Source organism: Pinus tabuliformis, chromosome 9 (assembly GCF_031772625.1).
Source record: "Pinus tabuliformis cultivar Carrire ecotype Pingquan chromosome 9, CPIR1, whole genome shotgun sequence".
Lineage (NCBI taxonomy): Eukaryota > Viridiplantae > Streptophyta > Pinopsida > Pinales > Pinaceae > Pinus > Pinus tabuliformis.
Window position 1 is genome coordinate 850,316,842 of NC_142307.1, and position 15,337 is coordinate 850,332,178.

General features: G+C 38.3%; 1 protein-coding gene across 1 annotated transcript in view; it reads left to right on the forward strand.

Moving 5' to 3' along the window:
* Positions 1-11,099, forward strand: part of LOC149151455 (gamma-tubulin complex component 4-like) — a 447,891-nt gene extending 436,792 nt beyond the window's left edge. Inside the window, exons 15-17 of the mRNA XM_089443163.1 lie at positions 10,327-10,449; positions 10,600-10,664; positions 10,767-11,099. Coding sequence (XP_089299289.1) covers positions 10,327-10,449; positions 10,600-10,662 — 186 coding nt within the window. The 3' untranslated portion in view covers positions 10,663-10,664; positions 10,767-11,099. The remainder of the gene's footprint in view (positions 1-10,326; positions 10,450-10,599; positions 10,665-10,766) is intronic.
* The last annotated feature ends 4,238 nt before the right edge of the window (positions 11,100-15,337 follow it).

Below are 15,337 nucleotides of genomic sequence, written 5' to 3' on the forward strand. Positions count from 1 at the left end.
TTTTATTCATTGTAGGGTAGCAAAAGAATTGAATTGCTTCCTATATCCAGCACCAGAGTGTCAAGTGATGATTGCAAATGGAGGAACAATAAATTGCTCTGGAAAGTGCCATAATATCAAGCTATCCATGGGAGAATATGTATTGACTAGCCCAATGCTTTCCATTCCAATGGGAGGTGCTGATGTTGTACTAGGAGTCCAATGGCTACAATCCTTGGGTACAATAGCTTTTAATTTTCAAGAACTTTTCATCAAATTTTCTACGGAAGGAAAGGAAGTTGAATTAAGGGGTATTGCAGGGAAACCAGGAAAGATAATCAGCTCTAATGGTATGACAAAGCTTCTAAAAAAGGAGCAAAGAGGTGTAATTGCACAATTATGTTCGCTAGATGTTTCCACATTGGAATCATCTATTTCTCCAGATCTCCAAAAAGTCCTGGACAATCATTCCAAGGTATTTGAGACTCCCAAAGGTCTCCCACCTATGCGTGATCATGATCATGCTATTCATCTGATTCCAGGAAGTGTTCCTCCAAACATCAGGCCGTACAGATATCCCTATGTCCAAAAAAGTGAAATTGAACGTATGGTTGCAGAAATGCTAGAGGCTGGTATAATTCAACCGAGTCAAAGTTCTTTCTCTGCTCCAGTAGTATTGGTGCACAAGAAGGATGGATCATGGCGCATGTGTCCGGATTATAGGGAGCTCAACAAGCTCACTATTAAAGATAAGTTCCCCATTCCTGTCATTGATGAATTACTGGATGAATTGCATGGATCAATTTACTTCACCAAGTTGGATCTTCGTTCGGGATATCATCAAATCAGAATGAAGATTGAAGACATTCCGAAAACGGCATTTAGAACTCATGAGGGTCATTATGAATTTTTGGTCATGCCTTTTGGCCTTACCAATGCACCTTCAACATTTCAAGGTTTGATGAATTCAATTTTCAAACCATTCCTTAGAAAATTTGTGTTAGTATTTTTTGATGATATACTAATCTACAGCAAGTCTTGGAAGGATCATGTTGAACATGTTGACAGGGTGCTACAACTATTGGAGGAGAAACAATTATATGCAAAAAGATCCAAATGTTTCTTTGGAGTCCAGGAGGTGGAATATTTGGGTCATATTGTATCTCATGAAGGAGTTAAGGTAGACCCTAGCAAAATTAAAGCCATTAAGGAATGGAAAATCCCCACATCCATAAAGCATCTGCGAGGATTTCTTGGGTTGACAGGGTATTATCGCAAGTTTGTTAAGAATTATGGGAGAATAGCAGCACCTCTAACAACATTATTGAAGAAAGATGCATTTTCATGGACTCCGGAAGCAACAAAGGCCTTTGAACATCTTAAAGAGGCAATGTGCCAAGCACCGGTCTTAGCTACACCGGACTTCACAAAAACCTTTATTGTGGAATGTGATGCTTCAGGAAATGGAATTGGTGCTGTTCTAATGCAAGATGAAAGACCCATTGCTTTTGAAAGTCGTCCAATCAAGGGAAAGTTTTTAAGCAAAGCTATTTATGAGAAGGAAATGTTGGCAATACTCCATGCACTTAAGAAATGGCGACCCTACCTAATGGGAAGACACTTCAAGGTAAAAACGGATCATGATAGCCTTAAATACTTTTTAGAACAAAGATTATCCTCTGAAGAGCAACAAAAGTGGGTCACAAAGATGTTGGGTTATGACTTTGAAATCATCTACAAAAAAGGGAAGCAAAATGTGGTGGCAGATGCACTCTCAAGAAAGGATGAGGATGTGGAAGCATTGTTGTGCGCCATTTCTATTATCCAACCAGATTGGATAAACGAAGCAAGGGAGGAATGGAAGAATGACGAAGAAGTGTGGGCACTTATTCGAAAGCTACAACAAGATTCCAGTACTTCTGATACATTTAGCTGGCAAAATGATTCGTTATGGTACAAAGATCGCTTATACCTCTGTAAGAATTCCCAGCTAAAACAAAAGATTCTTATGGAATTGCACACTTCTCCCTTAGGAGGGCACTCAGGATTTTTAAAAACTTACCACAGGGTTAAGAAGGAATTTTTTTGGGATGGCCTTAAATCAGATATTCAAAAGTTTGTGGCGGAATGTTTGGTTTGCCAACAAAATAAAGTTGAAACAATTAAGACACCGGGTCTATTACAACCTTTATCCATTCCAAGCCAACGTTGGGAGGAGGTTTCAATGGATTTTATCACAGGTTTACCCAAGTCTGAGGGAAAGAGTGTCATCATGGTGGTAGTTGACAGACTTACCAAGTATGCACACTTTTGTGCATTATCACATCCATTTAAAGCCAGTACAGTTTCTACTGCATTTATGGAAACAATTCAAAAGCTACATGGAAACCCAAAGATTATTGTAAGTGACAGAGATCCCATTTTCACTGGAAATTTTTGGACAGAATTATTTTCTTGTCTTGGTACTCAGTTAGCTCATAGCTCATCTTATCATCCTCAATCTGATGGGCAAACTGAGATAGTAAACAAATGTTTGGAAGGATATCTTCGTTGCTTTGTATCTGATAAACAGACACAATGGGTCAAATGGTTGCCTCTGGCTGAATGGTGGTATAACACTTCCTTCCATACAGCAACAAAAATGACCCCATTTATGGCACTTTATGGGTATCAACCACCATCCATCACATCATATTTAAGAGAAAATTCTAAGGTTCAGGCAGTGGAACATCACATCGAACATCAACAACAAGTCCTCCAACTCTTAAAGGATAACCTCGTGTTGGCACAAAATAGAATGAAACAACAGGCAGATCAACATCGCAGTGAAAGAAGTTTTGATGTAGGTGATTGGGTATTCCTACGGCTACAACCATATAAGCAAATGTCCCTAAAGCAAGCTAAGAAGGATAATAAATTATCACCAAAGTATTATGGTCCGTACAAGGTGTTGCAAAAGATTGGTACTATGGCATACAAATTGGAGCTTCCTGCAGCTTCTCGATTGCACCCAGTTTTCCATGTTTCATGTTTAAAGAAGGTTATAGGCGACAAGCTCCCAGTTCAAACAATATTGCCAGAACTTGACGAGGAAGGAAAAATTATATTGGAACCGAAGCAGTCACAGAAACAAGAACTCGACAGCTACGAAATCGATCAATTTCAGAGTATCTTATCAAGTGGAAGAACTTATCCGCTGAAGATTCCACATGGGAGGATGAGAATTTTATGCAGAAGTATCCAGAACTACTCAAGCGTTGAGGACAACACTTTTTTGAAGGAGAGGGGCATGTTGGGTCCCTATAATACTAGTGATTACCCCATTACTATTGTAGTTATACCCCTTATTTATATTGTTGTGCCCCTATTACCCCCATGTTGTTATTTCTGTGCCCCATAGAATCCCTCTATTATTATTTTTGTGGCTTTATATTATTATTGTTAGGTCGGCTGGATTATATTGTGACTCCTTAGACTCCTATATATACAAAGGAGGTTTTGTCATTTGTATCATCCAAGAATTGTTCATTTATGTAATGTAAAGGAGGTTGCCCCCTCGAAGAGGCTGAATTCTAAGGCGTTGATCTATCTTTTCTATCTTTTCTTGAGCTGGTTTCATAACATCCTTGATCTTGGGCACTTCTTTTCAAGTAACACTCCCCAAACCCTAGGTCTGGGCATCCTCTTAGCCCCTTTAAGAGAGTTATCCACCTTGCTTATATAGCAAGTAAACCCATTATTAGACCCAAGAAGGTTATGTGCAATAAGAGGAAGGTCAAAATTAAGGACATAAAGGGGATATGCCCCAAAGGATTTTTTGGTTGGGCATACCAACAGAGAAGGTGTGGATGCGGTGTTGTCATTATATTGTAGCGGGGCGCTACTATCACTTCTAGTGGAAGGGAGGACAAGGAACAAACAATATAGATGAAATCATTATGCTCTGGGGTGTCGTCATATTCGCCAATTGGATGAGAATGGAACAAATTTTCATGCATGGAGATGCAAAGAGCATCATAGTCTGGGTCACAGATTTCACTCTCTTCAGCCCGCTATACTATCCAACTGGATGAGGCATATTAGAATTCTGGCAAACAATTTTCAGAGCATTACATTCACGCACATATACAAAGAACTAAAACAAGTTGCAGATCTTCTTTCATAGAGGGGTATCAACTCAAAACCATATAAGTTTCACTTCACTGCATATGTATGGGACACACTTATGAATGTTGGATCTATCAACTCCATATAGGGAATCTTTTCCCCATTTTTTTGATGGTTATTTATGTTTTGGTGCACTTGTTTATGCTGGATCCATCAATCTTTTGATGGCTTTATATGATTTTGTAGAACTGGAGGTGAGGATTACACACACCTTTTTGTCTCAAATGTAAGGTAGAGAATAGTAGAAAGATACTAATTGGTACAAACAGAAAAATCCATGAGAACCGATGACTTTTTTTGAAAAATCTCAGTGAATGTACTATCTTTTTTTATTAATGAAAAGAAAGCATTTTTTCGATTGAAAAAAAAAAAAAAAAAAAAAAAAAACATTTTTGGGCCTCTCTTGTGAATAGGCTTTAGGAATCACCCTGCATCCTACCATTTATCTATCCCTTCTAGTGATTCTTCTCATATCGAGACTCCTCCCATCGGTGAAAGTCCGTAAAGACCAAGGAGCTTTAGCTAAGGTGACAGTGGGCTATTGATCCATTGTTGTTACTTGACCTAGTAGTTGCTCTATAGGATCCCTTCCTACGACCCCTGCTAGTTTGAGCAGTGATAGATACCTTGGTAGTAGCCTAGATGGTATCTTGATCACTGTAATAGTAATTGTTAAGTCAATACCTTGGAAGTAGCCTAGATGGTACCTAGATCCATAGAGCAACATGTCTTTTGGATTGGTGTCTTCGCAGTAGCCTAGATAACACTTAGAGTCCTGTAGAAGCATGTTTTTTGGGTTGGCACCTTTGCTGTGGAAAAGGAACTATTATCAATCTGGAACCTTTCTTATAGATGAGGATATCAAGATGAGTCATTATGAATACCTCCCTAGTTAAGAGGGAGAGTTGGAAATTGTAACTAGGTTCGGTCTTCATAATTGCATGAAGAATTCATTTATTTGAGAAAAAAAAAGGATTTTGTGATATGTCCCATTTGGAAACTTGAAAGGAAAAGAAATTTGAATTGTCAATTATTATGTATTTGTCCAAGTATCCATGTTGGTCCTCCTGGACGACAGGTTGGCTTTGTTTAAGGAGGCACCTTTTCGTATGTGGAATCAACTATATATTGGCATCCATGCTCGTCCATTTGGCTATAATTTCGTGGTTCTTTTGTGATGAGGTTTGAGCTATATACGAAGTTATTTGAGACAATTTCCTATGGCATAAATGTGAATCTCCTGTGGTCTATATCTTAGCAGTATACAAATTTCTATGGTCTATATTTTGGCAACGATACAAAATTTCTTTTGGAAAATCATTGTATTTGAAGATTCTTATTGATTCTCCTTACATGATAATTACTTGTGGTATTAGTTGGCATTTTATTATTTTGTTTTACTTCTTCATGAAGCAATTATCAAAACATGAAGCTCACGAAATACTAAGAACACAAGATATAGGCTCCATGCCACGGAAAAACCCCACAACTGGGGAAAACCCAAACCATCCTCTTCTTATAGAATCAGATCAAAATGAGACGTTCAAGACTCAAAGACCAAAGTCAAACCTCCAGCAAGCACCCAAGTCATCCCTCCAAGTGATCTCCTCCAAGACAAGACAAGGTCTGCTCTAAACAAGATTTCGTCCCTTACATTAGATCTACAACTTTGGCTTGCAATTCTCGGCCCTACAACGACTGCAGAAACCCTATATTTTTTGCACATGTGGACAAAAATAGGTAAAAATCAGATCTCCTTCCTTTGCTTGGTATCCCTTCTTGTCTTTTGCTTGTCTTCTTTTTCTTTCTTGAGATCGAACTGCAAAAGTGTCTTCAAATGAATCGATTCATCTCCTTTATATACCCTTCACATGTGGTTGAATAGGCCTCTTCTAGACCAACTTGTTCTTGAATTGGGCCTACTTGGTCTTAGAGGTCTTCTTGACTTTCTAGACTCGAAATATTTTTTTTTTTTACATTGTTTCAACTTGCCCAAATGGGTCTTATACAATTAATATTGACTCTCATGATGCATGACAATTATTCTAATGACATGACAAACCCTAGAAGCATGAAGAACATGCATAACCTAGTTGACCAATCAAAAGAAGCATGAAACCCATGCTTGAAAATAATAATTTATCTTTCTTCTTTTCCTTGTTACATAAGATATACCTAATGACATGAGTACACAGACAATTATGAAGACTGGACCTAGTTACTTTTCCAACAATTACTATGTTCTAGCAGTGATGTGAAGTTCCTGTAACTTACTTTCTGGGATTGATAGAGAGTTCTCTGTGACACGTGAATGCAAGCTCCCTATGGCATATGATCTGAATTAATTTGAGTTTATGTGGAGGCTATACTGCTGGTTGATGTGAGTTTCTTGAGAAGATAATATAAGTTTTCCTGAGCCCATACCTCTGTGACTGATATAAGTTGTTTGTGGTACACCTTTAGTGATTGATATAAGATTTCCGAGGTTAATGCGAGTTTTAGAGATACAAGATTTAGACATATTCTACCATGTTGATGCGCATTTTACAGAATTTGGAGGGCTAACATGGCACTTGGGATAATGATTGTTTGAATTGGATTTTTCTATGACCCTATAAGGAAAGGATTGTTGGGTTTTCCCCCTTGGTCGGGTTTTTCCTTGGCCTCTTGCCTATCTCTTGTGTCCTCTTGTCTCTTGTGTTTACTTTCTTATATTCTAATGGTAATTGCTTGATGAAGAAGATTAATAAAATAAGAATAAACAAAATAATGTTCACAAGTAATTATCATGTTAAAGAATTCCCTTTTACACTGAAATTCCAACAAAGGGGAAGTAACACTTCCCTGGTCCACCCTTCAATTGATAGGTGTTAGTGAATAGTAATGATGGTAATGGATGGGAGAAGACTGTGAAAATTCTATCACTGCAACATTTGATTTACTTTTCCTACTTATTCTTCAATAAGTTATTTATGAAATTCCTTCAATAAACATTAAAATAAATTCTGTTGCAGATATCACACTGTAATACAGAAACAAACACATGTACAAGAATCAACACATTGACACAGATATTTTGGACAATAGTCCCCGGAAAAACCCAATGTGGGAAAACCGGTGCAGCAAGGGAGGATTTTATTATTCAACAATTCTTCAGTACAACAGGGTGCCAAACTGGCTTACCCACAAAGAGAAAAATTCTCCAACACTTCTCCTAGTCCCAGCGTCAGCTTGGCTGACCTTTGTGTGGCTCCCAGACACTCTGTGTCAACCCCTGCTTCACTGCATTAGCCTTGGGCTTCTCTACGTCACCCATGTAGGCCCTCTAGTGACTGCACAATCTCCTGCTACCTTTGCGTCTGCCTGAAATGCCCTGCGTCTGCCTCTCCTGCCTCAGTGTTGGTCTCAAGTGGCTGATCCCTTCTTTCTATTCCGTACTTGTTGCCTCCCGACTGCTCACCAGACCAGAAGTTTGAATTTCTCAGCTAACCCCGCTCCAAAAATTAAACTGACTAGTCTCCCTCAGTGTGTCCTCCAAGTGACTCTCAAGCCTCCTCTTATACTTTTCTCATTGACAAATCAACGACCGACATTAAGTCCCTAATCAATGGCTAAGATTAACTCTAGCTTGATCCATGAAATTTGGACCCTTATAACACAGTTTATATTAATTCACATTAATATTTTATTTTCAGACTCCATTAAAAATATTAATTATTTTAATATCTCTCAAACTATTTAGAATCTGCCCAAACCATTTCTGGGTATTGGAGATCTCATGTGCTTTAGCCTCTCCACCAATTTTCGTGGCTAGAGCACATCCAATGCTACCCCAAATCAACAAAGACTTCATGGTCAAGTGCCATGGTCGAAGGGATTAGCTGATCGGGGGTGTCCATATCCTGAGTGTATAGATGTAAGGAAGGAGCATTCATGGATACATGAGTTACCAACTTGGCCTTGGTTTTTCCACCCCTCTTGTGTGTCTTTTACTTCTTGATTTTTCCATGTATTATTGCTTACAACACAAGGGTTAGAGCTTGCTTTGTATGATATAGCAGCCTTATTACCCCTTTAAGATGAGTCATTTTATCACTCATCGATGTTGGGACATGCAAGGGTTCCTTCTTTTGATGTAACGGGGCAACATGTGTTCAAGAACTGGGTGATGGCCATATGAGTGACGTAGAGCTCATTCTAGCCTCTAGGTTTTTGGTAACGTGCTAATCTTTATGTCCTTGGTCGTTTTTTGCATTTTAACTTTTCTCTCTTTGTTTTGTTGTGGCCATGATATGTTCTTTCTATTTCTTTTAGCTGCATCAACCTCCCAGGGCGAAGTTTCTTGGCCCTACTCAAAGTATGTGAACATATGAGTGTCAAATCCCCAAGAACCAATGGCAAGTTGAACCTGAAGAATGGAGGTGAGATATGGGCTTGTAATGTAGGATGGAAGGTGTTAATTATGACCTAAGTCACATGACATAGGGACACAGGACACGCAGGATATGCAAATATGAGAGTCTGACACGGCCCAGAACATGACACATAGGACACATTATATATATATATATACATATATTAAAAAGATTAATATATAGTACACAAATTCTCATGATGATACAAATTCAATCATACATATACATTGTAACATTATGCATACAATCATGATTCATCAATGATACAAGTTTACAACTAGCACTTACTACTACATCAATGACGAATACGATAAATTGACATTGGACAAACACAAGAAATTAACCATAAACTGCAGTTTTCTCATTAAGTCATCAAAATCAAAATATATTGCATAGGTACTTGAGCCGTGAGGACTCCTGACTAAAAATGCCTTTGGCAAATAGAAAAAACAAAACAAGGTAGACACTAGAACCCAGAACCATAGAACACGAAGGAAGAATCTCATAGGCTGCTGCCAGCAGGCTATGGGCTATGCCTATAGCTCATCAACATCAAACTTAGCATCAGTACCACAATTTCTCTCTTCTGCATCCTCCTCCTTTGTATCCAATGTAATCTATGCATCTGCTGGTGTGGAGGATGACCCCTTAAGAGTATCACCATTATCCAAAATACTCTATCCCCTTTGTTAGTAACTCCCACAGTCCCACAACACCCAAACAACAAAGGCAAATGGATAAATGCAGCCCAAATTTGGTGTACACGTGTCCAAACATTGCAATTCTCTTTGGGCATGAATCGGACACCTTCCTGATAGAAATCCCAAACTTTGGACACTCACTAGCAGCGAATCGGACACATGTCAGTAGAGAATCGTGTCTGACACGCTGGATTCACGACATGGTTGGGGGGGGGGGGGGGGGGGGGGAACAAATCCGGTGACTTTAATTATGACATATGGGAAGATGGAAATATGATATCTCAATTAGAGTTTCCCATATAGTGCCCCTCCTATAGCCAAAGGGCCTTAAGGGAGGTCCTACTAGACTAGCATCAAAGATTAACTCCCCAAGTAAGGTGAGAGAACAAGATCACGGTCAAGGTCTGTCAATCTTTTAGATCACCTCGCAATTCATTCTAAATGCCCAAAAACAAACAAGTATAAGCATTCAATTGCAAAATAATCAAAGTACCTTTTGAATGGCAGCCCACCTTCATCCATGTGTTCATGCTGGATGGGTAAGAAACAAGTGGCTGATACAAATGGCAGAGACATATGGCATATCATCAGCTAATGGTGGGTGGCAGGGGCTGCTGGCTGGTTGTCAAAAATAGGAGAAAAGTTTTCTCCTATGGGGTTACCCATTTTGGTTTGTAACACTCATTTCCACCTGAAGGCCTATATTGTTGCTCTATATTGATGCCTTTGAAATTTGGCTTGTCTTAATGATGCCTGTAAAAGATGTGTCTCGGGTTCACTTGGTGTCTTACTGATAATGAAAAATGAAATCTCGGATATATCTTCATATTCCAGGTCTTGCAATATGATTCTTTTAGCATTGTAATTATGTTTTTCATATGTCTAAATTTAGAAGGGGATATAATGGCAAGTTTTATTGGATTATAGGCTGCTTTTTCATAAAGTAGAATCAACAATTTACAGAAGACAATGATTTTGATTTAGCGGGAATTTATTAGTTAGTTTTTGTATTCCATTTTATTTTGGATAGTGTGTTTTTAGAATAATTGTTCTGGATCGCACAGGAATTCAACAAGAAATCAAATTCTCTGTATACAATCTTGCGGAGCAGCAAACTTGCTGGCAGCCAACGGGCACCTTTTCTGAGACAGTTCCTTCTTCGTCTAAATTACAACTCTTTCTTTGAGGTGATATTGTCTTCTTAGAGTTCCTATATTAGAGCAATGTTGTGTATACAGACGGCAACTGTTTTTTTAAACAATTTTCTATGTTCCAGTACAATGTTTTCTCAATGGGTTGAGAGTTGTTTTGTGATAAAAATTGGGTATGGTGAACAGGCTACAGCAAGAGGTGCACTAAATGTTGTAAGACCACGTCCAAGCTTGTCAGCAGCACATTAATGGTAAATCTGTAGAATTGTCTTTTATCCCTTGTCATGGTCTAAGAGAATTTTCATCATTTAATTCTGTTTTCTTAAACTGATTTAGTGATGTTGCATCCACAGATCAAATGGTTTCTTATTGGCAGTACATGGAGAGCTTTTACTGAAGATTTTCTTGTAAACAGTGCTGATTTGTTTGTTGCTTCTACTTTTTTCTGCTTGGGGGAGTGGTGCACCCAACTTCACTAATTAGATTTTTCACTAGTCCATCTATTTCTGTTATGTAATGATAATTCATTCGGAAGGAATTCTATTTTAAATATTAAATGCTATTGCATGCCATCCCTTCATCTGTTTCCGTAAGGGAAAGGAACCAAAATGTTGTGTGAGGTGTAAAAAGTAATCAGTTTTCTTGTGCTTGTGAAAGGTTGAGTTTTAAAAAGAACATTCAACTCATGCATAAACTCACTCGTGACTTTGGGCTTGCCCTGTACTGTACTTCCATTCATCTCTCTCTGGTTGATCCATAGTTATTATGAAAGCTATCATGCTTTAATGTTCTCACTAAATGCCCCAGCATTAAGGTTGCTGACAGGAGAACCACTCTCACAATATCAAAATTTCATTATAATGGCACATCAAATACTGAATTTCTCAAAGCAAGCCCAACACATTAATCTTTGAGGTCTCTCCTAACTTCTATAGAATAAATGCATTTGCATATGCACACAATTAGTACTATATATATGAAACAAGGGAAATCTCTGCAAGGCAACTAGTCACTGCCTTAGGAGTATGTTATACTTTTTGTCTAATGAGCCTATGAATAAACACTAAAAACTATATTTTTTTTTTTCCGAAAACTCAATTTAGTACTAATGTGTATTAAAGTAATAAAGGGGTCGGTTACAATGGACATACATTATCCCAAATAGGATTAATGATTATGGTTGTATCAAGACCTAGTTGCAATCAATACAGAGAATTTATAGATTTTTTAAGTATTAATTTTATATAAATATATAAGCTAACAATATCAAAAAATATTAAATAGGATGCTTAAGAATAATAGTCTTTGTAGGAGAATATTAGGACCAGTGAATATATTTAAACACAATTGATCCATAAACTATCGTGAATATTCCATTGGATAGTTCGTCACAACAGATCCACTAACATAATTTGTAAATCCAAAATCTACACAATGAAGGTTAATTTTTCCTTGGATTTTTTAATTCGTTAATTACTGTTTTATGCATGCAATATAGAAAATGTGGAAAATAGAGAACAAACACAAATACAATCACTCACAACCATAAGAACACAAGATATGACTTCAAAAACCTTTTCGGAAGAAAACCCAGCTGGAAGGTGAGTGTGCTTTACTCTCTCTTTCTCTAAATAGAAATGGATGCAAGTACGAAGAATTGAGACTTGTGGCATGTGGATTGCCACAGTGCACAAAAACTATTTGTTTGCTCCCTCTCTATCCACTCTCAGTGACTTTGTTAAGCTATGGAACAAAATGCACTTGGATAGAAAATGGAACCCCTTTTCCCTCGAGTGGCTTGATTATAACGTAGCCTGATAGCCTATTAGTGGTTTAGTTTGACTCTTATAGGGTCTTCTTCATCATGATCATCTGTCTAGCCTCTTTTCCATGAATAATGGGCACTGATGTGACATTCTCTCAAATCATAGTTTACCCCCAAGAAATGTCATTCAATGTTTCAAACTGCCTCTGGAAAAAATGGTTATGGGCCCCACTAGGAAAAATGGTTCTAGGAGTTAATTCCTCCACTTTTTACACTTTAAATGTCGTTGGACATTAGGTTTAGTGCTCTTTGGGTGTTTCGTGACATGGACTAACTGCCTATCGTGGATTGTAACTTTGGCGAATGTAGCAGAGACTAATGCCTGCTGGTTATGGTCTAACGACAATCGTGATCCCAACAAGTGGTATCAGAGCAACAAGTCTCGAGATCAAAACTCACCCGGCTCACACTAGGGGTGAGATTGTTGGACATTAGGTTCAACGCTCCTTGTATGTTTCACGACATTGACTAACCGCCTCTGGTGTATTTAACTCTGGCGATTATAATGGAGACATATGGCTGCGGGTTTTGGTCTAGCGACAATCGTGGTTCCAACAAGTGTTGAATGGTGTTGTCATTGATGTCAACATTAGTGAATGAATGCTCTTATATTTGCCTGAATTACATCAAGTTGGAAGCTTCGATGAAGGATGGATGGAACCCTACTCCTAGGGTTTGGGTTTCCTGGACTAAGAACATACCCCACCCTTGTTGAGGGATTTTGAAGAAGCAAATCAATGTGTTTTCCTTGGAGATCCTCATCATTGGATTCTCCTCGTCGAGTTGTTTCTAGTGATACATAGCACGCCCTAAGAGGCCTCTTGGTTTGAGAGAGATTCACATTTGAATTTGAAGACCCTAGTAAATGGGTCAAAACCCCATGAGGTGGTGATGTGGTAGCTTCTCCTTGGTCAAATCAAAAGTTCACGTTATAAGGTCACCCAACATAGATTAAAATAATTCTCCCTATGACAGAAGATCACTCATAAATTATTATTTACCAATAATCTATGATGGATGAGGGTCTTGGGGCTTATCAAAATAATTGAAGTTTAAATTTAAAAATCCTTAAAGGGTTTTCCCTCCAAATTAATTGAATTTTTAAAAGGTCACCATTATAACTAGGAGTTCAAATGCTCGTAGAAGCACCTCCTAATCTAAGAGTTTGACTATAAAAGGCCTCAAAAATATGAACTTGAATGCACTGATGATGTAATATTTAGTTCTGAAATCTCTTTTGACCCTATTATTGCTCAAATTAGCAGGGAGCCAAAAAGGGACTCCATAAGGGACAACTGCTAGATCAAGGGCACCAATGGAGACTTAGCCGACTGTCACCTCAACTAAGACTCCCTACTCTTTACAGACTTTCACCGATGGGAGGAGACTCGATATATAGAAAGCCACTTGTGAAGGATGAATCATCAAATGGATGTGAATTGACCTTAATGATCCTTTTCCTAGGAGGTTAAAGATGGAGCTTTCTTACTCTTCAAGCAAGGTACAAATCTTTCTAGGAGAAGGAGGTGAAGATTTAATGGCTAGGTTTAAGGAATATGCCTTGTAAAGGAGTTTCCTAATCCCTAAAATCCTTATTGAACTTGGTTTCCCAAGTGGTTCTTGAATAATTGACTTTTCAAAGGTATGAGACCACACGGGACCAAGTGGACCCAAGTTAGGTTAAGGGGAGGGAGTTTAGCAATTGATGATGATCTTAACCTAAACAAGGAAGGGGAAAGGATAAACACAAGAATTTCCACTTAAAGGTGTCAAATTGATCTTATGAGGTGCTAGCTTAGGGAACACCATGGAAAAGTTTGATCTCAGAGCTAGGGCTTGGGATATCTCACAATCTTGCCATCATGTTTTTCAAATTTTGAGGCCTTGAGGACACACCAGCGCAATAGAGGCTAGGAGATCGAACTTTTTCTATGGCTACTTTGTCGGAAAAGTGATGACCTAGGTAGCCCAGCATGGCTAGACCTAGAAAAAAGGGAGAAAAGGTAAAGGAAAAGGTTTAAGGTGATCACCTTATGGTGGACTAGTGCCTAGTTCCTTTTGGGGATATGGAGTTAGGAAGAATTATGAAGAAGGATATCGTTTCTAGCTCAAGGAGGCTCTAAGTGCAACTTCGTTCAATGTTAGGGCATAAAAAGAAAGTGACCTTAAAGCATTTATACTTCGCTTGCAGATGAAGATGGCTTATCAAGATAACTTCAATCTTTAGGACAATTCATTCAACAAAAAGGCCCATACATAGACATATGCTATATAGAAACATAATTCCATAATGAAGCAGTAAATGCATGCAACAATTAGTCCTAAAATAATGAAAATCCCACGATCAATGTATGTGACAAAGTAAAAGAAAATAGCATCAAAGTTGTACTTACATGTAAGAGAATATATCCGACCATCAATACATTTGCCAACAAAGAAGCTCTAAGATAACAAAATCCATTCTAAACATCAAAATTCATCCATGCTCCAATTTATCCTCCAAGAAAGAAATGTGAAATTCTCAAGAGAGAATGATCCAATCTAAGTGATGATACAAATGAATTCATGTCTCTCCTATTTATATAATCATTAGGAGTTTGAATTACCTAATTTGAGCCTACATTAGTCCATCATCTAAAATAATGTGCAAATAACTATCCATTAGTGACAAGCCCACCAAATTAGCTCACAAGTAAAATAATAAGCCTCCCAAGAGGTCGAATGATCAATAATGCATGTCGTTGGGCTCTCTAAGAGGCTTGACAAAGTCCATAAGTGCTAAAATGATGAATTGGACTTCCAAAAGTAATGGAAAAGGGATTGGCCCCTTGTTCTACACATAATAGACTTGTGGTGCTCTCAATGGTTGTGAGGGTACGCAAGTGACCTCATGGGTCTCCAAGAAAGTCGAAGATGCTTGTAGACCATCTATAAGGGCTCAGAGGATGGTGTAAGTGATGCCACATCAACATACAAGTCTTGGGTCAATTGCCAAGTGCATAGTACATCTGTGGGGCTGGTTGGGCAAAGGTGAAGTAGGTGCATCCTCCTTGCCTAATAGGTGAATCTCGAGCAATCTCTGAACATCTCTGGGGATCC